At 55.0% G+C, this 25,225-nt stretch overlaps 7 protein-coding genes across 7 annotated transcripts; 5 read left to right on the top strand and 2 right to left on the bottom strand.

The window, feature by feature from the left end:
* Window positions 1-707: 707 nt before the first annotated feature.
* Window positions 708-2,418, bottom strand: ColSpa_11098 (protein mlo2; the record flags this gene model as incomplete). The annotated part of the gene is made up of 3 exons (XM_049277310.1): window positions 708-2,114; window positions 2,170-2,224; window positions 2,285-2,418. 3 exons carry the CDS (start codon window positions 2,416-2,418, stop codon window positions 708-710), a joined length of 1,596 nt encoding a protein of 531 aa, XP_049133267.1.
* Window positions 2,419-2,881: 463 nt separating this feature from the next.
* ColSpa_11099 (DNA replication licensing factor mcm2) lies at window positions 2,882-5,639 on the top strand (the record flags this gene model as incomplete). Its single annotated transcript, XM_049277311.1, has 3 exons — window positions 2,882-2,886; window positions 3,088-5,326; window positions 5,382-5,639. The coding sequence occupies 3 exons, from the start codon at window positions 2,882-2,884 to the stop codon at window positions 5,637-5,639; spliced, it is 2,502 nt and encodes an 833-aa protein (XP_049133268.1).
* A 1,928-nt stretch (window positions 5,640-7,567) lies between these two features.
* ColSpa_11100 (uncharacterized protein) lies at window positions 7,568-8,426 on the top strand (the record flags this gene model as incomplete). The annotated part of the gene is made up of 2 exons (XM_049277312.1): window positions 7,568-7,658; window positions 7,705-8,426. 2 exons carry the CDS (start codon window positions 7,568-7,570, stop codon window positions 8,424-8,426), a joined length of 813 nt encoding a protein of 270 aa, XP_049133269.1.
* Window positions 8,427-10,268: 1,842 nt separating this feature from the next.
* On the top strand, window positions 10,269-12,928 carry ColSpa_11101 (uncharacterized protein; the record flags this gene model as incomplete). Its single annotated transcript, XM_049277313.1, has 6 exons — window positions 10,269-10,488; window positions 10,553-10,896; window positions 10,927-11,251; window positions 11,309-11,877; window positions 11,933-12,193; window positions 12,251-12,928. 6 exons carry the CDS (start codon window positions 10,269-10,271, stop codon window positions 12,926-12,928), a joined length of 2,397 nt encoding a protein of 798 aa, XP_049133270.1.
* Window positions 12,929-14,925: 1,997 nt separating this feature from the next.
* ColSpa_11102 (uncharacterized protein) lies at window positions 14,926-15,597 on the top strand (the record flags this gene model as incomplete). The annotated part of the gene is made up of 2 exons (XM_049277314.1): window positions 14,926-15,055; window positions 15,299-15,597. 2 exons carry the CDS (start codon window positions 14,926-14,928, stop codon window positions 15,595-15,597), a joined length of 429 nt encoding a protein of 142 aa, XP_049133271.1.
* A 3,000-nt stretch (window positions 15,598-18,597) lies between these two features.
* Window positions 18,598-18,798, bottom strand: ColSpa_11103 (uncharacterized protein; the record flags this gene model as incomplete). Its single annotated transcript, XM_049277315.1, has 1 exon — window positions 18,598-18,798. The coding sequence occupies one exon, from the start codon at window positions 18,796-18,798 to the stop codon at window positions 18,598-18,600; it is 201 nt and encodes a 66-aa protein (XP_049133272.1).
* Window positions 18,799-22,875: 4,077 nt separating this feature from the next.
* Window positions 22,876-24,278, top strand: ColSpa_11104 (molybdate transporter 1; the record flags this gene model as incomplete). The annotated part of the gene is made up of 2 exons (XM_049277316.1): window positions 22,876-23,112; window positions 23,169-24,278. 2 exons carry the CDS (start codon window positions 22,876-22,878, stop codon window positions 24,276-24,278), a joined length of 1,347 nt encoding a protein of 448 aa, XP_049133273.1.
* Between the last annotated feature and the right edge of the window lie 947 nt (window positions 24,279-25,225).

Consider the following 25,225-nt stretch of genomic DNA (forward strand, 5'->3'; position numbering starts at 1 on the left):
GTAAATCTGAACAACGGCTCCGTGTTACAGTGTATTTGTATTCGCGTTTCAATGCCCTTGCGAGGTATTCCAGTGAGGCCATTCGGACCTGCCATCACGTCAACGAAGTGTATCCAAAGTGCCAAATTCAGACCAGAGTCCCGACATCAAGGTTGCTGCGCATTGAATTTCATTGGTGCGGACTGATCCCTATGACCTCGAAGCAACTCTTTCAACAGGGTTATCTCCTCTTCAACCATGGGGTTGGCACCTGTTTGGTGATACTTCCAAGGCAACTGGATGGCTTAATTGTATTAAGGTTGCGGCATGACTAGAACCATGATGTCTAGCTGTGGCTGGCGCAGCTGTGGATGCTTCGGTGTTCCGTAGAACTGCCCGCTCTCGCCTCCCGAAGTGCTGCATGTGCCAGGTGGTACACAAAGCCGAGTTGATTCCGAGTGAGGAACTCGGCATCGGAGCGAACGTCAAGGTAACAGAAGAACAAATGTCAATTTCTAGAGCCAGAGGGACTCGCCACACCAGCAAGCCTGATCGAAGGCTTGCAATCCCAAAAACCTCATGGACCAAGCCTTTTCGGCAGGTCTTTTACCCAGTTGATATCAAACCCCGCCCCTGCTCACCAACCCAATAGTCATAATATTGTACAAGTGCAGACCTAGATCGACAGAGAATGCCTTCGTTTCTAGGGAAACAAGATTCGGGAAGCCTCAATATCCACTCTGTTCCCTACGCTGATCATCCCCCTCCTCGTCCTTGGAGCCATTGGCTGCTTCTCCAGCATCCTTGATGGCCTGCTCGTCGCCTCTGAGCTTGGCAAAGTAAGACTTGATGTCCTCTGCGCCAATGGCTTGGCCACTTTCCGCAAATTGCTGGAAGAATGGCTTCAGCTGCTCCTTGAGGTGGTTGTACGCCATGACACCCTCGATCGCACGAACGCGGTCAACGTTTCGTAGAGCACTTTCGCCACGCTCGAGGAGACTGCCGCTGCCGTTAGTTGATCCGCCGTGCTCTGAGTTTGCACCGTCTGAAAGCGGCGGCTCGTACGTCTCCTCCTCCTCCAGCAGCTGCGGGTGCGGATCAAGGTTGCGGTAGCATGACGAGCAACGGCAGAAGTGGTTACGGAAATCTTCCTTCATGAAGAGTGAGAACTCCCCCTCCGGCGGAGGTGGGAGTGCTGCCCACTTGCAAGTAGACCCGCCTTCATCCGGCTCTTCTTTTACTTCTGCGGCACTGTTGTCGGGCTGGTTCTGCGATGGCTCTGAATCACCTTTCAGTCGCTTAACCTCCGGTTCAGCACCATCATCTTCCGCCTTGCGTTTCTTGGCAATTTCCTCTGTGATTGAAGCCTCCTCTTTCTTCTGATTCGAGAAGACGGCGGGCAAGAATCCCTTGGCACCGGCGTATTTCTTGATCCATGGATTGGCGTTAACGCACTTGTAGCAGAGGAATGCCTCGAAGTCGTCTTCGCCTGGGAAGCCGGGCGGCATCGGCGGATCATCGTCGTCTTCCTCCTCTTCCTTGGTCTCAACAGCTGCCGCCCCGTCTGCTGGGCGCGCCTCTGAATCTTCCGAAATTGTCGGCAAAGCTGCTGCTTCTGTAGTCTCGTCCTTCGGTTTGGCCGCACTCTCCTTCTTCATACCCTCGAACCAGTTGGGGCCTAAACCGACCAAGCAGCCGGGGTGGTACCAATCTTCGCCACAGCCGCCAGTCTCGGCGGTCCCCAAGCCCAAGCACTGGAACATGGTGCCCTTCTGTTGGAATGGGTCGTAATCACACTCGCACGCACAGAACCTGTTCCTGAAGTTCTGGTTATACTTATTGTTCGCATCCGGTTCCTCCGAATGAACGCCGCCCTTGGTGTTGGTGGCGGGATTAATCCGCAGGCTGCAGGGGCTTGTAGGTGGATATCGCTTCGTACCGCAATCGCATGTGAAGTTTCTCTTGGTGAAGATCTCGACAAGGGTGTGTTCCCCGTGACACTGGACCGAGCAGGCATAGCAGACGCCTGCGCCTTTGTAGGGGTCCTTCGGGTTCGCGGGCGCCGGATTGCAAGTCAGACAGGCGAAGACGCTCTGACGAAGGGATCCGAGAATTTTCGTGCAGTTCTCGATGCTCTATATACAGTCAGATTGGTTATTCTTTTCATAGATGGGATGCGAAGGAACGGACGTAGGGAAGAGCTTCGCGCGCGTCGGCTTCTAATTGCATCTGATCGCGGATGAACCTAAAAGAAAGACAGGGTTAGCTTAGGACCACACATGATAATTTTGGGATGTTGGCGCACTCAGCAGCAGTTTGAGAGTCGTTGGATTTTTGTGACGAGAAGCTCTCGCTGCGCGCAGCCTTCGGCGCGCTGACAGCGACAGCGGCATCAGCGTCGCCAGACGCAGCTGGTGGCGGAGGTGGGTTCATCGACATTGTGACAATGGATCGCACTGTGATGAGCGTGAAATGGTGGAGATCCGATCACAGATTGTTTTCTTGGTCGCGAGAGAAAACTAGTAGAGTAGAAAGATAGGAAGTTGTTGGATAAACAGCAGGCGTTCCGGGTCTCCAAGAGCATCGAGAAGTCGCGTTCGGGGAAGTACGTCAGATACGTACCACAGCTTCCACTCTCACTTGCAGCTGCCCACAATTGCCCATTTACGCGTCGTCCGTATCAGGAAAAGTGCCACTTTACGCGCTCATCCCTGGCGCGATTCCCCCTGGCGACGCGGATGGGTCCTAGTTCTAATTTCGCACTTCTGCCCCCTCCACGTTCTCCCCATTTCTGCATCCCCTCTCCTTTACAATCACTCTTCGACGATTTCGTCGCAAACTTTCGCAATTCAAAAAGAGGACCAACCTGCTGCTGTACCGTGCCTCTTTTCAATCTGCAATCATGAGGTAAGACTTCCGAAACTTCTTATTTGATCTCGAATATGGAGTCGCTCCACTAGAGTGAGTGCGGAAAAGACTTTGGCGCTGACCGTCAACTCAGTTCTCCTCTCAGAAGCAACCCTAGCTCCGCCAACAGAGGGACGCCCGCTCGATCGAGTCGTAAGCGTGGTCGTGCGAATGGCGACGATGGGTCTTCGGTTGCTCCAGGATCAAGTCCTATGCCCTCGTCCCCCCGGCACCCTTCATGGCACACGGCGGTGACGATGATGAGGACATCGAGGACGAGGCCGAGATCCAGGACGACGACTTGGACGAAATTGATGAGATGGCTGAAGACGAAGTCGACCTTTTCAGAGAGGGTTTCGAACAAGATTACAGAGCCAAGGAAGATGATGGATACGAAGGCATTGATATCGATGACGAGGGCGAGTTCGGCGACATGGACCTCGCTGAGAGACGAAAGCTTGAAGCCCAGCTCAACCGCCGAGATAGAGAGGTTGCTCGTCGGCAAAGAATTCCTGCCGCTTTCCTTCCGGGCGAAGACGATGAAGGCGATATTGATCTCTCGGCTCAGCCTCGACGCCGTCGTCACCACTACGATGAAGACCCCGACGAAGACATGGATGCCGATATTATGGATGAGGAGCTTTCACTCGAGGCCCTCCAAGATGTCAAGGCTGCCAGTCTGACCGAATGGGTATCTCAACCCTTTGTGCAACGAACCATCAAGAGGGAGTTCAAAGCTTTCTTGACGGAGTACACCGACGAGCATGGCTCCTCGGTCTATGGCAACCGTATTCGGACCCTCGGTGAGATCAACGCTGAGTCTCTCGAGGTTTCCTACGAACATCTCTCCACATCCAAGGCCATCCTGGCTTACTTTCTGGCCAATGCACCGGCTGAGATGCTGAAGCTTTTCGATGAAGTTGCCATGGATGTTGTGCTCCTTCACTACCCCGACTACGAGCGTATCCACGCTGAAATCCATGTCCGCATTTTCGACCTCCCTGTCCACTACACCCTGAGACAGCTTCGTCAATCCCACCTGAACTGTTTGGTGCGTGTCAGTGGTGTTGTGACGAAAAGAACAGGTGTCTTCCCTCAGCTCAAGTATGTCAAGTTCGACTGCACGAAGTGCGGCATCACTCTTGGCCCTTTCCAACAGGAGTCCAACGTTGAAGTGAAGATTTCGTACTGCCAGGCCTGCCAGTCTCGGGGTCCTTTCACACTCAACTCGGAGAAGACCGTGTACCGCAACTACCAGAAGCTCACCCTTCAAGAGTCCCCCGGCACCGTTCCGGCAGGTCGCTTGCCTCGCCACAGAGATGTCATCCTCCTGTGGGATCTCATTGACAAGGCCAAGCCTGGTGAAGAGATTGAGGTTACTGGTGTTTACCGAAACAACTACGACGCTCAGCTGAACAACAGGAACGGCTTCCCTGTTTTCGCTACCATCCTGGAAGCAAACAATGTCATCAAGTCTCACGACCAGTTGGCAGGTTTCCGTATGACGGAGGAGGATGAAAATGAGATTCGAAAGCTTTCGAGAGAGCCCGGCATCATCGATAAGATCATCAATTCCATGGCACCAAGTATTTATGGTCACACGGATATCAAGACGGCCGTAGCGCTGTCTCTCTTTGGTGGAGTCGCCAAGGTGGGACGGGGTTCTCACCAAGTTCGAGGTGACATCAACGTTTTGCTTCTGGGTGACCCTGGTACCGCCAAATCTCAGGTCCTCAAGTATGTTGAAAAGACGGCACACAGGGCCGTCTTTGCAACAGGTCAAGGAGCCAGTGCCGTTGGTTTGACGGCCAGTGTCCGGCGAGACCCTCTGACTAGCGAGTGGACTCTGGAAGGCGGCGCCTTGGTGCTGGCGGACAAGGGCACGTGCTTGATCGATGAGTTCGACAAGATGAACGACCAGGACCGTACATCTATCCACGAGGCCATGGAACAACAGACTATCTCCATTTCCAAGGCCGGTATTGTGACGACCCTCCAGGCTCGTTGCGGTATCATCGCTGCTGCCAACCCAATTGGTGGACGATACAACTCGACCATCCCATTTTCCGCCAATGTCGAACTCACCGAGCCTATTCTTTCTCGTTTCGACATTCTGTGTGTAGTCCGAGATACCGTTGAGCCTGAAGAGGACGAACGCCTTGCTCGCTTCATTGTTGGCTCGCACAGCCGCAGTCACCCTTCGTCATCGCAGCCTGGGGAGGACTCGATGGAGGTGGAGCACGAGTCAGAGAACAGGGAAACACAAGCCGAATCGCAGAGAAAGGAGGGTGAGATTCCTCAGGAACTTCTCCGCAAGTATATCTTGTATGCGCGTGACCGCGTCAGTCCGAAGTTGTACAACATGGACGAGGACAAGGTCGCTCGTCTGTTTGCTGATATGAGACGAGAGTCTCTGGCCACTGGCGCATACCCCATCACAGTAAGTTCCCCTGTATGAAGCTCGAATCAGTTCAAAGGCACTAATTCAACTTCAGGTGCGTCATCTTGAGGCCATCATCCGCATTAGCGAAGCCTTTGCGAAGATGAGACTCTCAGAGTACTGCAAGGCGGAGGATATCGACAGAGCCATTGCTGTGACCGTTGAGAGTTTCGTCGGCAGCCAAAAGGTTAGCTGCAAGAAGGCGCTGGCACGGGCTTTCGCCAAGTACACGTTGAACAAGCCGAGCGGCAACTGGCAAAGGAGGGCTGGAGCCAGTCAGGCATCGAGACGCGCAGGTGTCATGCGAGCTTGATTTGGTTGTGCTGTTAGGATGATTGTGGTTCTTCGCGATTTTACGACTGGGGCGGAACTTTGATGTACCGGCAAAAAGGCTGGCGGCGATCGGCGCAGAGGCGAAGCGCATATGTCCAGGATGGATATTTGATGGATGATATCAGGGTAATGCGAACAATTTTTATTCCGGCGTTTTTGTTGCAATGCATGTTGGCTGAAAATATGCTTTTGGCAAACCTTACAAGTCGTCGCTGGCAGTGCGAGAGGCCATTCATTGAGTGAAGTACATTTTCTCGGATGCCAACCCACACGTAATCATGTACTCCCATCACCCCAACCCCCAACCGATTCATGAAAGTGAATGATTGGCAGGTGCATGGGCTTGCTGCAAAGGCCAATACGGAGATCTGTGATTCATAAAAGGGGCTTGTTGTAAAGGGCAATATGGCGGTCTGAGATTTATAAAAGGTATATCTAGATTTTGCTTTAATTAATTTTGAATGGCATCTAGAATCTTTACTTAGGAGCTTAAAATTATATATAATAACGTTACGAAGAATATTGCTAGAAGCTTGACTTACTCGTCAGTCCCATTTCCTTACTTCATCAGGCCTCCATTTTCAGCGAGGTAAACTAAGGGAGTCTTGTCTCACAGGATGTTCAACGAGTCGGTCAATGTCAAAGACCATGCATTCGCTACGGAAACCCATGTGTTAGTACGATGGGCATGGCTCATCCCTATTCTGTGTCAAATCGCTCTCTCAGCTGCTTTACTGGCCATGGCTATCATCCAGACAAGGGCAGCAGGGCTTGGTGTGGTTAAGACCTCGAAACTTCCTGCTTCATTTGCGATCAGTTTCCTCTGACATGAAGTTATTAGTGAAGAAGCGCGCCGCCCATCATCAGCAGGAAGAGTTCAGCAATGTAACGAAAGATGGACCGGGGGTTGACTGGGAACTCAAACTGACAGAAAGCGGCTGGGTCCTTTGTCGTTAATGGGTAGGGATAAACTGAAAGGTATGCTAAATGGTCGATTGTAGATATAAACGTGTATCTATATGGTGAATCAAGGATCCTTATGTGTCCTCAGTAAACAGTTTATCTCCTTCCATGGCTTGTGGTCTATTCAATTACGGCGCCTATCGAAACGACAAAGTATTTCTGTAGATCATCTCGGAGGGTTAACAGGCGATGATGCTAGGTGAAAAAACAGGTGTGTTGCTGCTCATCAGATAGCACATGGAGGAGGGGTCCAAAGCACTGCCGTCAAGGGAGTAGGAGGCTGCTGATAGAGTTCATTGACGCCTTTAGAGAGCAGCAGGGGCTACAAGATAATATGTGTCGCCCGTCTCTTGGCTATAAGAAAAGACGTGTGACGTGGTTGTCATCATCTGGTCTCTGACAAAGGGTATCAAATTGTAGGACCCGACATGGTGTTGGGCTGTAAGGGATTGATCTAATTTGGGTTTTTGCGGCGTTGTGGAGAGAAGAAGGGCCGACTGTACGAATATACATGGAAGAAGTTGTACAATGTCAACAGGGGACGGACGCCCTACTGTACAAAACGTAGAAAACAAAGCAACACACACAGGCAAAAGGGTAGAGTGAATAAAAACAAAACATACATCACCAGGTGTTCGCTGATCGTCACCGACTCAACTACTAAAAAGGCCCTCACTTGAATCATCTGAATGGAGCGGAGGCTGCGTTATTCGTGATGGCTTCGCCACCCCAAAGGGGTGGGCACCGTTCCGAAGAACGGGCGGCATGGCTATTGTCAGTTGCTTTGCTTACAGTGCATTATCCTACAGGTGGAATACCCAGTATATGCAAGAAGGCGATAGTATGCCCTTATCAAACGTATTCATTGGCTTTGCTTTTAACACGAGACATCCCCCCCCCCATCAAACAAGGTCATTTTCGCCTGGTCTTGACGGGGTTAAGACCATGTACTCAACACGCGAGGATATCAAAGCTGCTGTTGATGCGTATCGTGCACACATAGCTGAACGTAATCGCCGTGCCCTTGAAGTCTACGGTGAGTGGACATCCAGGACAATTTTCGTGAAGTGAGACTGATGCAGAATATCTAGTGCAACTTGTCACGCAGGTTGAGCTCGACCCGGAGGATTGGGGAGATGAAGCCGAAGACTTGAAAGTAGACTGTTTTGGGAGCGTCCTGGGTCGGAATGATGCCCAGACCTTGATATCGAGTCCAGAGGATATGCTCACGAAGTTCGATGAACTCGCACCGCTTTGCGATCTTGACGGTTGTGGGTGGTCTCTTTCGACCAGCGATGAGCGAGAGTTGTATTTCTCTCGTCTAGAAAGCGCTCTGAAGGCAAAATGCCTCGAAGAAGTTCGCGATAGCATCACCGCTCCTCCTGAGCTTCGCATTCTTGCGGAGTACGTGGGTGCATTGACTGGACCCGGCATGGGAGAGACCAAGTGGACGTACCAGGCCATGTTCTGGACCGGGACGAGCCCTCAGACGGATCTTATGATTGATGCTACGGTTAAGAAACCCCAAGAGCTTACAGTCGATGGTTGTTGGGATGTCGCTGTTGGATGGGAATCTGGGCATGGCGTTGAGAGTTTCTTTTACATAGTCTACTGCCGAAGGGACCAGCCCGACGGGGAAGTTGAGCCATGGGCCTGGCGGTACATGGCTTATGGTCCGGACGACTGCAGAACCTTTGATACTATCCCGGAGTTGCTCGAGTGGTATAGTCGATATCGGGAAAGAGAGGTGCCTAATATTGAGAGCTTGGACGCGGACGAGGTACTGGAAGGGCACATGTACTAGCCCACTGGAATACACACTCCATCGAAGATACCTGTATACATAGAAGCTCACCGCTCCTTATGCAAGGCAAAGGATGTTTTTGCCTCTATAAATAGATATAATTTATATCTAGCATCACGTTTCAGCGAGCCCATATATATCAGAGCCGCCCTCTGAGAGCTATCCAATCCGTACCTCGCGCTACCAGTTCTTCTGTAGCGTCCGTCTTTCACTGGCAAGTTAAGCATAAAGATCAGCTTGTTCAGTCAATTGTATGCTGTGTCTAATATATCAAATAATCCCATAGTTAATCCACATGCCGCTCAGAACATCGGCCTCGTCCAATTCAGACGCATCAGGAATTGGATGTTCGCGGTACTGACAGTACATCGCTAAGAAGTTGGGAATCGTGCCGAAGACAGTGGTTCGCTCATCCACGCTCGACACCACATATCTCCAAGCCCAAGCCTCAGGTTGACTCTTAACACTCACCGGCGTGGATGTCCGGCAAAGCACGACATAGAATAGACACTTAAGCCCACCGCCCGGCTATCATGCAACGGCACATTCCTATCCGTCGAGCGGCCTCATATCCTCTGATATAATAACGAGCTCGTCCACGCTGTTAGGATCGATTATATCTACCCAGAAGAGTGCCTGCTGCGACTTGCTACCCTCCGCAAGCCCCGGGCCCGTCAGCATCAGCACATGCTCAGCTAGGATACGGAACTTTTCTGGTACGGTGATTGTGTCACAAACATTGCACACTTTCAGCTACACTCGCGCAGTTTCTTTTCCCTCGTGCCAAGTTTAGCCCCCCCTGTGCAACTGTTTGCGCGTCCGGATTCGGAAAGGCGCCCCTTCGATCTACATTTGGCCTGCCGCAGGAAACGTAGCCGAACGAGAGCAAACGTCTCCAAACGTTGGCTCACAAGCTTGATCCGCGCTTTGTCTCCAGTCTCATGTAAAAGATGTGTCTGTTTTGTTTGCTCTCGTATCGCATTCGTGTTACGTTCCGTCAAAGTATGTCGCCATGCGCAACGCCATAACGGGTTCAACGATCACTAGCGTCCGCGTGCGTGCCTTCGAGAGGATATTCTTCATCCCTTAGTCTCAAGCGCATTCCTCGACTGACTGCCGGCGCCGCCGACTTACCATCGCTTTAGAACCAGCAGATCCTCTAGGCATTCATCCTTCATTCAGTATTCGTCCACCAATGTCAGACGATGCAGCCTTCCTTTCAAGTCCCTCGCCTTCAAACAGTGTCTTGTTAGATAATCAGTCCCCAATGCTCGTTCAGTAGTCACCACACCGTCCCCGGTCTTCCTCAATACCCGCACCATGGTTGATCCCATCAAGGCCACATCCCTTTCTCCCCTTAACCCAGTTGCCGAGGGGGTGGAAGAACCTCACCTTTCCAACCGACAAACAACAGGCTGCAGGCCTCCGCCTTCTCATATGCTTCTTTCGTCCTCCAACTCCCGACGACATGACTACGATCCAACGTCGTCCGGCGCCGGCATCGACCTTTCAACATTAAGCGGCGCTGCGCATAACCAAATTACACCCCCAGCTGAGACCTCAAACATTTATCAAAGAGACCGTCTCGGAATCTCGTTGAGAAGCGTCATGAACCGCATGTCCTTGATACGCGTCCCTGTCGGTGCTAAAAGCAGGTCTCCCGCCACGCCTCGTTCCAACCACAGCCTCTCCAGCCCAGGTCAGTTCGACAATACAATACCGCGAAAAGAGGAAGTTTCTGCGTGGTCGTCAGACCCAGATCACGATCTCGTATCACCGCTAGAGTCAACCCCGTCATCCCCCAGTGTGGTGAAGACAACAGCGCCAACACCCAAACACTCGATGGCTTGGGACGACCCCCCAAAGTCTTCCGCTCCATGGCACGATGCCAGGACTGAAGAGATTGGGGACCTGGGGTGCGCGGCACCAAGCAAAGACGACAACCGACACCAGTGCAGACCAATAGGAGCGGCTAGTACGCAAAGTCTACCGAGACGGGACGACAGTCTTGTCGAGGAGCCTGGCCAGAGGGATAACGATGACATGCTATACAAGAGATTCGGTAAGTTCACGATTCTACATACAAAGTTATTCAACCGCAGTCATCATCTTCTGACAGAACCCAGGCCGGCCGCCAACTTACTGTGACTCACGGAAGGACGTTCACAGAAAGAAGCACAATTGGCTCTCCCTGTCGATCCTAACGCTGTCGATCTATTCCACGGGCCTCAGCTGCCTCTGGTTCATCGTGGCCATCGTACAGCCGCGATGGGGTCCACAGATCTCGTCAAGCGGCGGCATCCTCCCGTCGACGGCGTCCCTGGTATGCGCCATGTTTGCCAAGACGATTGAAATATCCTTCGTAACTGTCTTTGTGACCTTTATCGGCCAGGTCCTGACACGCCGCGCGTTCGTGAGGAAGTCCAAGGGCATGACGCTGGCTGAGATGACGATGAGGAACTGGGTCATTGTGAGTTAGCCTGTGGCTCTTCTGGTGCAGACCTGGATTGACTCGAGAAAGCAACCTGGGTTCCTGATTACGCACTCGGAGACACTTCCGTACGCTGGAATGACGTTGCTTGGGATGGTTTCTCTCATTGCAACGATCGCTTCAACGTTCTACACGACCGCGTCTGATGCCATGGTCGCTCCCAAGCTCAAATACGGTGGTTGGGAGAGCAGGATGCTGAGTGGCTACATTTTGGCCTCCTACGCGAATCCCCCTTTTGCCCGTGAGAGCTGCCAGACGCCACTGCGAGACAACGACCCCGCGGGCGTTGACACTGCTGGACGTGCTTGTCTCGAAGTGCAGTATGCAGGACAGTGTAAGTCGCCCCACGGAATGCGTCGTGTGAAAGAGCAAACACTGATCGTCTTTCCAGCTTACCGAAACTTGATGTCCTTCTTGGGTGACTGGGATGCCATCAACAGGAACGGCACAAGCGCCACCGTCGATATCTCACATCGTCCCGTGGGCACAGCCCTTTTGTATGACAACACGACGCTGACATCGGCGTGGATCGAGGTCGAGTTCAGCAACATGACCAAGAGCTTCGAGGACCACGGCAGGATCATCAACAACGTCACTCTCGCGATGCCTCACCCAAGCGTCTATGACGCGGCCACGAACCCGGTGAACAAGATCCTCCAGCCGAACGACTTGTCGGGTGTAGGAGAGTACGCCATCAAGGCAAGCGTCGTATCTCCTGCGCTCAACGTCATGTGTGTCAACATGTCGCCGGACGAACTTGCGCCGTTGGTCTATACGGAGTGGCCTTTGGGCAAAATCAACTCCAATGACACGCTGGTTCCGGGTCAGAGGATCGGCCCGCTGGACTGGGAGCAATATGTGCCTGGGCCGTCGGAGACGGAGTGGTTGAACCGGACGTCAGTGGATAATGTCTTCCGCTGGGGAGAGCAGTATAATCGACGACCGCCCGTGTTCCAACTTGTAAGTGCTTCAGGCAGACAAGTAGGCGATGCGAATGCTGACAGTCACCTCCCAGTACCCCGCCGACTTCAACATGGTGACCAACACCACAGCGATGAATGATGCCGTCTACATCTTGAGCAAATCGACATCCGTCACGAACTACACCCTCTGCGAAATGCGGTCGTGGGTATCACCGTCCTGCTCGACGCACTTCAACATCTCCGGCACGGCGGGAGCGCACATGCAAGCCCACTGCGAGGACCCCGCGGACAAGGACAGATACAATCATGTCCACCCAGAGGTCACATTTTCCGTACCTGTGACTGACTGGAAGGTAAGAGCCACGCTGACTCGACAGAAACATGTGAACGCTCGCTCACCTCCGCCCTAGAACATTGCAGACCAATGGCGCCTATCAATGGACATCAACGGCGGCGTCCAGAACAACAACGCCTCCAACGCCCGCATCCTCACGCAACTCGTCCTCCAAGAGCCGCAACTCGATCCCCTCCTCCCCTCCATGGCCGAAGCCCTCGCTGTCTACGCCTCCTCGACACTCGTCATCGGCGGCCACGGCACGCCCTTCGAGCACTACTGGCGGCACGAAAAGATGCAGCTCGGCGCTCCAGGCAGCCTGGACCCGTTCCAAGCCTCGATCCGCACGCAGGAGTACACCTCGGGCCACGTAGCGGAGTGGCAAAAGGTGTTCTACCTCGTCCTCGTCCTCGTCGTGGTCATCAACGTCGTCTGCCTCGCCTACTTCCTCGCGCGGTCCGGGCTGGTCACCGACTTCACCGAGCCGCAGAACCTCTTCGCCTTGGCCGTCAACTCGCCGCCCAGCGAGCAGCTCAAAGGCAGCTGCGGCGGCGGGCCGGTAAAGCGCGACCTTGTGGTGCCGTGGCGCGTGGCCTACGCGAGCGGCTCGAACCACTACTTTTTCGAGGAGGCGAGCGACCGGCCGTGGCGGGGCAAGTATGCCGGGCAGGACCTGTTGGCAGCGGACACGGCATACCGCGGGCGGCAGCGGAGCAGCTACAACAGGCTGAGCACAAGCAATTCGTGGCTGTGAGGTTGTCCTGTCTGGATGGTGGTGGGTTCCGGTGTTAGGTTTCTTGGCCTAGGTCATCGAGGGTTGGGCTGAATTGCCAACGACGTGTAAGCCGGCGGGGAAAGCCGTGTTGTTCCATGATATAAACATGGACAGAAGGCGGTCCGGACGCTCACTTTGTTTGGAGTTTCAAATGATTCCAATGAGTTCAGGTGATTGCGCCACACCACACACATACTACGTATAGACTCGCACAAACAAACTATCAAGGCCTTGCTTGGATCAGCATCTTTGCTCAAAGGCAGGCAAAATGTGTATTTTGGCATTTCAATCCAAGCAACCATCGTCGCATCTTCTTTCTGCTGTCTTGGCAGATAGCATTGTAACCCGAAGTCGGTCTCTTTCAGGCCTGTGCCAACCCTCCTCTCTCGCCTGCCCTTGCATGAAGAAAAGTCACAGAACTGCAGGAGAAGGGTTTAAAAAGAGAAGACAGGAAAAAAATGGCGGCATTAATCGCACGCTCACACCAGCCTGGACAAGGTGGTTCCCAGCAACCAACGTGTTCGAGAAAAGGAGGCTGTGCAAAGTGGTCCCTCGAACTCTATACCGCCCGTGCCCATGGTGAGATGGATGTCTTCTTTGCGCAACCCGGCAGAATGAGCCATGTGGCCAACTGGCACGATTCCACCGTCCAAAGATTGATCTGCTGCCTTGACTTGTCTGGTGTCGGAATGCCCTACCCGTCCACCCTCCCACCCCCCATTCGCTCGGTGGCACCAACTCGGCTCCCTAGTCTTTTCTTAGCTTATACCATCGCCGCCAGCCTCACCCATTCGCCTGCCTGTCTCACGCGGGTCAGCTGTGGCTTATATCCCACCAAGGTCATTAAACGACTGGAGCACTAAGACAATTCAATCCTTGAGGGGTCCCTTTGGCGTCCAAACTCAAAAGGCCTAGGCTCCTCACGGCAACCAGCCGACCACGACCACGACCGCCAAAGAACGCCGTGTCCGCCGAGCTTCCCTGACGCTTGCAGCGGCATCTGTGCGGATCGGCCCCAGCTGCGTTCCTCTCTGTTTTGATTTCTTGGCATCAAACCAACCAGTCTCTCACTTCTCTCTCTCTATTTTCCTCTCGTCAACCTCGCTTCGCATCCCAACCCGCAATAACGATCCATCGCATCTTTTTTGTAGATCTGCTGCATCGTCTCCCTCATCTGGTCCCGTCCTGCGCGTGGAGCGTTGCGCCCTGCGTCCTGCATCCGCACCCCCCATCTGCACCGCCCATTACCACCACACTCTACTCCGTCGCTCTCCCTCCCCCATCGGCCCAACACCCAGACCTTCAACGTCAGTCTTGGCGTTCTCAGCACCAAACATTGGCATCCCATCCCGCTCCATTCAGCCCGCTCGCCTTCCATCACGAGGGTGTGGGCGGTCTTGGAGGTCCTCCCAATCGACTTCAGATCCGACTCGAGAGGAAAGGTCCAAGCCTTGCTGGCTCAATCCACCGGCTGCCCCAGCCGCCGCCGACTGTGACGCTTTCTTGCAAGCTGTCTCTCTCTAGATAAAACAGAAGACGAAAGAGGGGCGAAGGGCGAAGGGCTTGCACCACAGCCTACGAGACTCGAGAATCGACCCAATCTTACATTCCGCCTCTCCCCGCTTAACCCTTTTTCTTCCCCCCTTTATCGAGGAATGCAAACCCTTCAATTCTGGACTTGACATTCACGGCCCGGCCCTCGCGACTGAAGCTTCCCCAAGCAGACCGGGACGATACCAGTAACAGCTCAAAAGTCGGTCCGAAACTGCGGAACACAGGCACGACGTTTTGAAGCGTGTGAGAGACCAACAGGAGTGAGAGTGAGAAATCACAAAGAAAGCAATAATGCGTATGTCCCCTTGACCCCCACCGCATCCGAATAGCAATTCCTCCTTTTTTTTTCTTCTTTTTTTTCTTTTTACACCGGAACTCGGCTGTCCGGCAATCACAAAAAAAAAATCCCCCAAGAAAAACATATGCTTACACGACGAACAGCCTACTATGCCAGAACCAAGGGCCGGACGCAGGAAATCCCCCCCGACGGCAGCCGGACTCCCCTCTCGGCCTCCGGCGCCCGGTCGCCGCTGCCGCCCCGGGCACCCCTCGGTGAGTCTCCGGTGCCGACCTCTACCCACTACCCACCTTCCTAATTCTCTCACCCATATCGCATTGTCCCCGTTCCGATCATCCACCTGCTCCGTCCGTCCTTACCCGCGCAACTCCCTCCAAGTCTCCACCATCTCACACCCAGCCCGCCCATCAGCTCGCCGTCTTTCCCCCCTCGTCTCTACCCTTACTTAATTTCCCACCTCGACAGCTCCTCTCCCAGACATCGCTAACATCCACAAGCCCAACAAGTCTCATCACGCTCCCTGCCCGACCTGAGCGCCGACGTCCGCGCCGCCCTCTCGGCGCCCAAGCACGACGACGTCACATACCGCCACAGCATCTGGACCCGCTGCCGGTGCTGCGGCCCCGGGCGCGGCCCCTTGGCGCTGCTGCGCCGCGTCGTCCTTGTCCCGCTCGCCGACGCCCTGCAGTTTCTCGAGGAGGCCTCCGTGTCCGTGCCGCCCATTATCCCCGCGCTGCTGGCCGCGCTGTTCCTGATGGTGGCGCTGCCGCTGCTGATTGCGTGGGACTATTTGTGAGCCGGCGCCGGGTACCCGGGCGGGAGCGTTTCGGAGGGGGGCGGGAAGCGGGCGAGGTCAATTTCGCGAGGGGTTTGCTGCGTTGGCGTTTGTCGGCCCCGACGGAGGGCTCTGAGGGCAGGCCGAGGGGGCGTTTCGAGGTCGACTCAGACGGCCGCGGTACGCGGTGCCACGATAGGTTGTACGCGACTTACCTTTTTCCTTTTCTTTCTGCCACGGCGCATCAAACAAGCGAACGCATCGGTTCTGGGACACCAGCAGCCTTGCTGTTTTTCTTTTCTGGCGTATATAGATATTACCGGCACGATGAATCGACAGACCGTGTTCCAATATGAATCGTTCTTCTTCCGGCCTGAGACCCATCGACGGGCTGGATGCTGTCGCGGCTAACACCATTCGCATCCGACTGCCCCCGAGAACAAACCCCGCCGGCATGCTCCTGTCCATCCTTGGTGGTCCGTCGTGATAGCCTCACCGTCCCCAACAACTCGATGCCCCTCCTCGTTGTGTATTCAGCACAATCTTCGACCTCGATGATGGGCAACTTGGTCGTAGAGGTGACGACGGTCTGTGCCTGTGCCAATGGTCGCTGGGGTTACGCGAAGAGACGTTGTGAGAGAGGGCGAGTGCGATGTTGAAGTGGACTTGGGCTGCCGAGAGTGCTGGCTGGGAATGCTGGAACGCTTGGTTACTGAGTCGTTTGGTTGTCCTAGGAAAGCGGCATGTTGCAGACGGAGGAGGTACTTTTACCTCGCAGCAGCCTTCTGATAACATCTTTCTCAATGTTATGAAGCACGCGGTGGGACGACACCAGAAGAAGGCTGCCCCTTCGCCGAAAGGCGGACTACACGGGTCAATACCTCTCCCAGCCCAGTCGTAATCTCACAATGCCTGCCAACATGCCCCAGCCTGCCACTGAGGCCACACCGATGAGAACATCAGGCAAGCTGTAAGACAGTTGCTGTCACCGCTTCGAGGCACCCAGTCGCGCGGTCCGTTCCACCGTGTGTGATGTTGTGTCCTGGTGAGAGACGGCTGCGGCAAAGCAGTCATCAGTGCCTCGTGGTAGACAACGGGATTGGTATTGCGCAACCGAGAGCAGCATTTTGGCCATCCCGGACTATAGATACAATCTTGCACGCCAGTCGTATGGCCTGCTCTGGTAAAGTGCTTGAAAGCCGCCCTGCATCACCCATCAGGACCATTCTACCTCGCACAGTAACCCAACAACACTCGCCACAGGCAGCAGCGAAGACCAACTGGACGTGTCACGTCCAGCATCCCTTCCTCCTCGGTCACAGTTTTCTCCCAAGATGCCGCCATCAACCCTACCGGAACGTGCTCGGAATAAATGGGCGTGGGACCTGCTGCGCCAGCGTAAACACATGGCTACGGCTAACCTTTAATCATCTTCCGTGGAACAAGGCACGCGCCGCCAACGGCCAAACGGCCCAGGTCTCTCCAAGTCAGTTACAATCGACCCTCGGGCCGTCCACACTACTCCCCGACGTCAGCCTTCTGCCTCTTAAAGCAATCCATATCCGAACACAAGCCTCGACTGAAACCTTCGATATAGGTACACAAAAGGACCACGGAGATGCCACCCTGCATTCTCCTCGTAGGGTTGAGCAAAAGCCAGGCCCGCATGCGCTACGCGGCGCGGCGGGGTGGACTGCCGGGCCCCATCGAGGGGGCCAGGGGTGACCCATGGAGCAGCCCAACCTAAATCCATCGCCTTCCTTGACACTCCGTTTCGTTTGACGGGCTCAGTAAGAAATATGGAAACTGTGGTCCCTCCCCTTTGGCGTCGTTGTGAGATGAGGAGGGGGAGGTTCCTGGGCGTTCTATCTCGAACGGGTGCAGGGACGGCGTGGTTAGGGCGGTTCCATCACAAGATAGGGTTGCGAGGTCGTTCGTCACTGCTGACGAAATTTGACTTTGATAGGCCGCCCTGGACTAGGAGTCTTTGTGTTTCGGGATTCTACACACGTGAACGAGAAGCATGCTACGAAAGAAAGTTCTCACCGCCGTCCAATAAACAAATCCAGTGCATTTTGGCTGATCAAGTGATACTGGGACGACACAAGGGAGCCATGTAAGCGCGGCGTGGAAGGGAAAAAAAGGTAAGAACCACTTGTGCGCCGCCACCCGCCAAGGTCCCGCGCGGCGGACGAAAAGACGTGCTGCGACAATGCCAAGCCGTCAGTATGAATTCCTTGTGAGGGGTGGTTTGGTCCCTAGGCACTCGTGTGACAAAAATCAGCACCGGGATTTGTATGGTAAAGGTATAGAACAGCGGCGCTGGCTTTTGTCACCCAAGTGCTAGGCCCAAAGAAGGTTGCCGGCAGGCATGCCGTCCGATGTGTGAGTTTGATTGCAGCTGGCGAGCAAAACAAACAAAAAAGGACCACTTTTCTTTGGAATAAGAAACAAAAGTCCATTTTTTTCAGTGTTGTTGTTACACAGACTAGGCCCAAGAATGCCGGTGTTGCTAGAGGAGGAAAGGCTGAGGGAAAAAACAATGCTAACATCACGGAATTATACTGCGAGGGGGATGCGGCAAGGAAGGCCGAGGATTGCTTGCGCAACGTGAAATAGGTATCATTAAGAAATTGGTGTAGGATGTGTTTGCGGCGTCGCGATTGACATATGGCCGCTCCCACGCATTATCCGGCTAGTCGTGATGCCGGTATGTACAGCCCGGACGTCTCCTTCATATCCACGTCTCTCGCGAGACTCCAATCCTGCAGACGGTGACTTGGGTCGAGAATCGAAATCGTAGGTCGGTTGATGGTGGTGGTGGTGTTGATCCGTGATAGTGTAAACATGGACGATGTCGTCACACTGAGGCTGGCCTCTTCCGCATGCGCCAGCCACGACCCTCTCACGTGTGAGTGAGTGAGTGGAGGGTCGTCTATCCCGACTTCAAAGCGCGCCCAGTTTGAAGCCATTCATTACTTTCGTCTCTCTTCTTCTCATGCTTCCGCGAGGTTGTCGGGCTTAGACATGGGACGCAGAAGCCTGGCGGTTGGCCTTGCGGCGCGAGAGGGCGCGGGAAACGCAGAGGCCAATGACGCCGACGGCGACAATGAAGACGATGCAGAAGACGACAATGACACCGGCCTCTTGGGAAGCCCAGTTCTGGCGCTTGGCGAGCTGGTGAACAGCGTCGCGGGCGACAATGGCGTTGATGGCGGGCATTTTGACGGGAGGGTGAGTGGAAAGTCGGCTGGGCAGGAGAGAAGACTTGTCAGCGGATGAGTGAAGAGGATAGGAAAAAAGCGGCCGAACGGAGAGGTGATGACGGGTAAGTGAGTTATGTATGAGAGAATGGTCGTGGCGACTGCGCGCGATGAGCGAGCGAGCGTAGCGTCCCCAAAGCGGCCAGGGTCAAGGAAAACATGCCCATGGACTGGGGCGTGTAAGCTTGTCCATTTGAGGCATTTTATGGAGCCGCCGGTCCGTCGCCTTTGGGACGCTGACCCATGGGTGCCCGGGTGCCCATCGTCATCACCGGGGTATCCGGCGTTGGCACAGGGGGAAAATCTCCGCTGCTCTCCTTCACGATTCCATCTTGCCGGCGTGGGCGTTTTCTTGGGCGCGAAGCTCGGGGTCACGACGAGACGAAGGCCAATTGAGAGGCCAGGGCAATTGGCGTATAGGATCAAGACGTTGAGAGGGGAGCAAATTACCTTTGAATTAGGCGGCGAGTATAGCGTCGAACGATGGAGTAAGGTGGGGAAAGAAACCTGGTGGTTCGATCTCAGTCACTGGGCGGGGGGAAGGATGGCTACAGTCGCAGGGCGCCGTTTGTCAGCGTGATTGAAACAAAAACTGGGGGGGCCAGCTTGGCATCCGGAGCTCACGTTGTAATGGCAAACAAGACAGGGCGAGAGGAAGACGACGGAATAGATGGCCGTCGAGGAGGGAGCAGGTCGGCGTGAAACAGGTGCGAGGAATTGAGGAATTGATTGATGGATCGTCGGGCGAGTTGGAGGAGGGAGGAAGAGAAATAAAAAGAAGAAGAGGGCAGCAAGTCGAACGGTGGAATGACGAGAGCGGGCGGAGGTGGTAAATAGCTGATGGAATAGTCGACCGATTGGCAGCCGCGAGTGTCACTCGTGCTCTCCTCCTGGTTCCTTTGCTCCATTGCGACCTTGGCGACCGTCCACCGCAATCACCCAGGACAGACAAGAAGCCAGAGCCAGGCCAGGCTAGGTCAGGACAGGTACAGATAGGTACAACGGGCGGTACCTTGGTGCCAGGCTCTCTCGTCTTGCCCACGGCGGGCTAGAGTTCAGGCTATTGACAAGTCGCGATCCGTACCCGTGAGGTGGGATCGGAGGTCGCGTTATGTCAGAGGGACGGCGCCAAGCGAGCAGGATAAAAAAGCTTGTCTCCATGGATGCCGGGAACACGGCAGGGCCACCAAAGGGCCTACCGCTGTGGGCTGTGGACTGTGGACTGTGGGGAACTCGACTTGACTTGCTGCTACTTACCCAAGGCCCTTGCAAGCTCCTTCCTTCTACAACATACACTAAGAGGAGAGGGTTGGAGAGGGAGAGTCGCACCTACTAGCCAGTAGCGCGGCACTTGCAAGCCGGCCTGCACTACCTACAAGTCTTTATCTGCGGGTGCTACTGAGGGCGTGGGAAGTCTGTCTTCTCCTCTCTCTCTCTCTCTCTCTCTCTCTCTCTCTCTCTCTCTCTCTCTCTCTCTCTCCCTCCCTTTCCCTCTTCCTCTCTCTGCGCGAATTTTGAACCCGCCTCGCAGCACACCTTATGGCTTTTTTCTACCTCAACCGTGATTCATAGGGGGGTGTGTGTGTGAGTGTGTGTCTGATCAGTGGGAATTCCCTTCCGCCCAGAGCCCAATGCGCAGAGACGGGACGGGGGGGACCATTGGATGACATGGGTGGTCTGATGGGGCCGGAGCCGGGATGCGCACCGGGCCCCAGCACACCTTCCTGGTGGGTTCGCAGGGCCACTGGTTCGTCCAGGTCCGCTCTACCTCGTGGCAGTAGGGAATCTCGGTGTCGTTGTCATGTACCAACAACAACTAGAAAGATTTGCAGCCTGGTCTGTCATCAAGCACTGCGCGCCCCGTCCATGGTGTTAGGTAGTCTGACGGAAACGATGATGGGGTCTTTGCGTAGTAATTCCATCGGCAACTACCACCGGGCAACGCACCTTGTACTGGCCTCGATTGGACTGCTGCTCTTGTTTATCTGGGTCCGTCCTTGCCCGTCGCCTTCACCGATACCTGATAGTACGTCTGGTCCATTGGGGCCATTGGGGGGGGGATTTCTCGGCAATACCATGAGGACAAGCCGCCTTTGCTGCCTTCTTTTTTTATCGTTATTATTATTATCATTATTATCATTATTATCATTGTTTCGGTTTTGTTTTCTTTTTTCGGTTTTCTCTGGAGCATAGACTAGCTCCCGTATGTACATGCTCCAGGATCAAAGTCTTCCTCTTGTTCTCGCTTGTGCGCGACCCTCTGTCAGCGACTGGTTCCGATGACAATGCCTCTCCTCTACCTGTTCCCTGCCTTGGGACTCGCTTCAACTCGCCTTGCTCCCGTCGACCGCGCATCCACTTAGTAATACCATGGCCCTGTCCCGTCTCTTTTTCTTGCCATCCGCAACTCGCCTCGTTGCTTCCGGGCCTCCCTGCTACTCACTGCCTCCAAGTTCGCCCTCCTTGGCGAACTGCATCGCCTACAACAGCACAAGCCTTGGCAGGCCGACCACAGCATTGGCTTCATCTCCGCGAGGGCGAGGCATATCACAGAAGCTCTGCTAGAGCTCTTTGCAAATTATCCCGCAACACCTCGATCCTGGTTGGCTGGTCATGGGCTCGTCCCAGGCTGCGCCCAGCCAAGCCGCTGCGGAAAGGTTGGCAAAGCATTGGCGACCTCTCCAAAAGAGACCCAAAGCTGGCCAAAGGAGGATATGCTTGAATCAGTCCAGTCATCTGACTGAGCCTCGGCCAAGCATAGGCGAAAATCATGGCGCTGAGAAACGCGGGGTCGGTCAATCCAGGCAATGCTCGGTGCAAATCACTGTAAAAACCCAAACAAACTACCACCCCATCCTCCAAAAGACCTCACGTCGCAGCACATCACAAACCCCATCGCCATCAGATCGGTCGTCGCGCCTAGCCAGGGCCGATGCGCGCCGTACCTGGTCCTCGCAACTGCTCCCCACCGTCCCGTCAACCTCTTGGCTGATCAGTCATCCGGCGCCAGGTTCCGCCCTGCCCTTCCCTCAAAACGGCGTGCCGTTCCCTGATAGCGTCACAGTGGCAGCCATCTCTCGTGCCCACCGCCAACGCTTTGATTTGGTAAGGAAAACCTCATGACCGGTCTCCAGTCTGAGGTACTCTGTATCATCATTGTACCTACTGCAGTAAAAAACCTCGGAGGCTCCACACACGGTGCAAGTGAGACCATGGCCCATTGGGTACCTATCCGTACAGTCCGAATCCCGCCGCCCGCCCGTTCCGCCGCCCCAGTTCGATTTCTTCTCTTCTTTTTTCTCTTTCGAGTTTGTTCTAGTGCGGGTTCCAGTCCGGCGCTTGTTTCTCGGGCAAAGGAACCGGGCTTGCAAACTAGCATTGATGCGCCCGGCCCTCGCCCGCCATTGGTCATTGGATGGCACCGCTTCGAGCTCGCCGTTTGGGCGCTGCCAGCCACATCTCATCACCTGGGCCTCACGCTCACTTCCCACTGCTAGCTTCGCCTTACCTTGTGTTATGTTACCAACGGCCGGAGACGCTGGATGAGTGATCAGGTCATACACGGCGTTTGTCTGGATTGAGACCCGCTTGTTCCATCCTATGACGACATGTATACTCAGCCCGTAGCGTCTTATCTTCTTATCCCAGCAACGGACCGCCAAACGGCGGGGGCGCCTACCGTCGGTGGTCGAGTGACCAATCACCGCCGTTCTCGTTCCGGCCGAGGAGTTCCTTCCTCCGGTACCCAGTAGCTGCTCGGACGCGGCCGCCTTACTGAGGTGCACGTTAGTCGGGCGCTTGGCCGCAACAGCAGTCTGACATGCTAACTGTGGCATCACGAGGGCGTCGTCATCCACCACCAGACAATTCAAAAGACCCATTTGGGTTTGTCTGCTTTCCAGCCTTGGTCAAATTGGATTTTGGCCCATTTGCATCTGTGAGAGCGGGTCATTCCCTATCCGTTTTTTTCCCCTTCGCAACCAGAAATAAAAAAACATCACTTGTACGTTGCCCGTACCACCGCCTTCCCCGCATCATGACGGTTCTAAGTCATCTGAAACGAGTCCAACAACACAATGTCGCGACTCTGCGCCGGTCTCCCATCGCCGAGATCTCTGGCGCTCTGGGCGACCTGGGCACTCTCCTGCCCTTGATGATCGCGCTGGCGGTCCAACGCTCCATCTACCTTGACAGCACTCTTGTGTTTTCCGGAATCTTTAATGTCGTGACCGGCGCCGTCTTCGGCATCCCGCTCCCGGTGCAGCCGATGAAGGTAAGCAGCCGTGTGGACCACCGCGCTCTTTGGACATGCCCGCTCAACAACCCTAGGCCATCGCCGCCGCCGCCATCTCGCGGCCCGAGTACGGCAGCATCCGAACCGTCATGGCCGCCGGCCAATGGGTCAGTCTTGCCGTTCTCGTCATGAGCCTCACGGGCCTGATCCGCTGGGTCACCAAGAACGTCCCCGTCCCCGTCGTCAAGGGCATCCAGCTCGGCGCCGGCCTCTCCCTCGTCATGGCCGCCGGCTCCAGCCTGCTCCGGGACCTGCACTGGACGCACCCCGTCGTCGACAACAGGCTCTGGGCCCTGGCCGCCTTCCTCGTGCTCATCTTCACCCAGAGGCTGCCGCGCTTCCCGTACGCGCTGTGCGTCTTCGCCTTGTCCCTCGTCTTCGCCTTCATCGCCATCCTCACCGAGCACGGCGGCTCGCACGGCCTCGGCGTGTCCGGCGTCTGGGAGCCTCGCTGGTTCCGGTGGGACCTCGACTGGTTCAAGTACAAGCCGCTGTCCATGGCCATCGGCCAGCTGCCACTCACCACCCTCAACTCCGTCATCGCCGTCAGCGCCCTCGCCGCAGACCTGCTGCCGGATATGCCCACGCCGTCGGTGACGGCCATGGGCATCAGCGTCGGCCTCATGAACCTGGTCGGCACCTGGTGGGGCGCCATGCCCGTGTGCCACGGCGCGGGCGGGCTCGCGGCGCAGTACCGCTTCGGCGCGCGCAGCGGCGCGAGCGTCATCATGCTGGGCCTGTTCAAGATCGTCCTCGGCGTCGTCTTTGGCAACTCCCTTATCGACCTGCTCAAGCACTACCCCAAGAGCCTGCTGGGCGTCATGGTCATCGCCGCGGGCCTCGAGCTGGCCAAGGTCGGACACAGCCTGAACCACGGCGCCTCGGACCTCTGGGAGAGCTCCGTCGGCAGCGGGGGCGGCGGCATCATGAGGCAGCACCGCACGCTCTCGGACGACGAGAGGGCCGAGAGGTGGACGGTCATGCTGATGACCACGGCGGGCATCCTCGCGTTCCGGAACGATGCCATTGGCTTTGTGGCGGGCATGTTGTGCTATTCGGCGTACCGCCTCTCGGACAGGACGCAGAAGTGGTGGGAGAGCAGGAGATCTCTAACCCGCGGCGAGAGGGCGCCGCTTCTGAGCTAATTGCTACTTGGGGATGCTTTATGATTGCTTTCGTCGAGCTGGACATGTGTTTTCTTCATCGGATGCTTGTGCGTAAAGTAGCAATGATTACACAAAGTGTTGTCCACGAACATATGCCAGAATCTACTTCAATACAGGTGTTCGATAATTAGTGTTCTTGATCATTCTGTGATTAAAAGTCGGCGTTAAAGCTTGCCCAACACTTTATGAGGATAGCAGATACACAGACCAGCGATAGTATTCGTGTTGCTTAAACCAGACGGACGCATTCGGTGTTCTCAAACACCCTTACCTGATTCCTATCAAACTTGCCGAATGCACCAACAAGATCCTCGGACTTTCATGTAGAGCACCCTGTAATGCCCTCAATTCTACAAGACATCTGTTCATCTCCAGCACCTACTCGAGAGACCTTATGGATACCTTTTTACAGGAAGAGACCCTAGTATCAGTACGCATGTTCACACGAGCCCCTTTTTTCAAGTGACTGTTGTGACATGTCATTTCATTGAGCTCAACTTGCATTCGGAACCCATATCTGGTCGCTTGGCTGGTATAAACTGCGGTAGCCCGGCAGGCTTCCTGGATGCATCACTGCAAAAATGACGCATCAGACGGGCATGCAGATTGGAACAAGGAATACTCAAAGCACCTGATCGGTAATCTTAGTCTCATACGAACAGTACTCTTGGTACGTCAGGTTCTGTACTGTCAGTAGCCGACGAGAAGGCACCGCAGCCACTGAGTTGTCGGACAGAGAACAGTAAGTGTGAGGACGGCATAGACATCTTCTTCACCGACGGACCACCGGCTATTGGGCCTTGACCGAGAGAAGTGGGAACCGAGGTCGGAAAGTTTGAGCGATCTACGCAGGGTGGTGTGCGCGACATTCGCCCATCCCTCTCTCCGAGTCGACTGGAGGTGTTTCGGACCTTGACCGAGACGCA

Source organism: Colletotrichum spaethianum, assembly GCF_022836535.1.
Source record: "Colletotrichum spaethianum MAFF 239500 DNA, contig42, whole genome shotgun sequence".
Lineage (NCBI taxonomy): Eukaryota > Fungi > Ascomycota > Sordariomycetes > Glomerellales > Glomerellaceae > Colletotrichum > Colletotrichum spaethianum.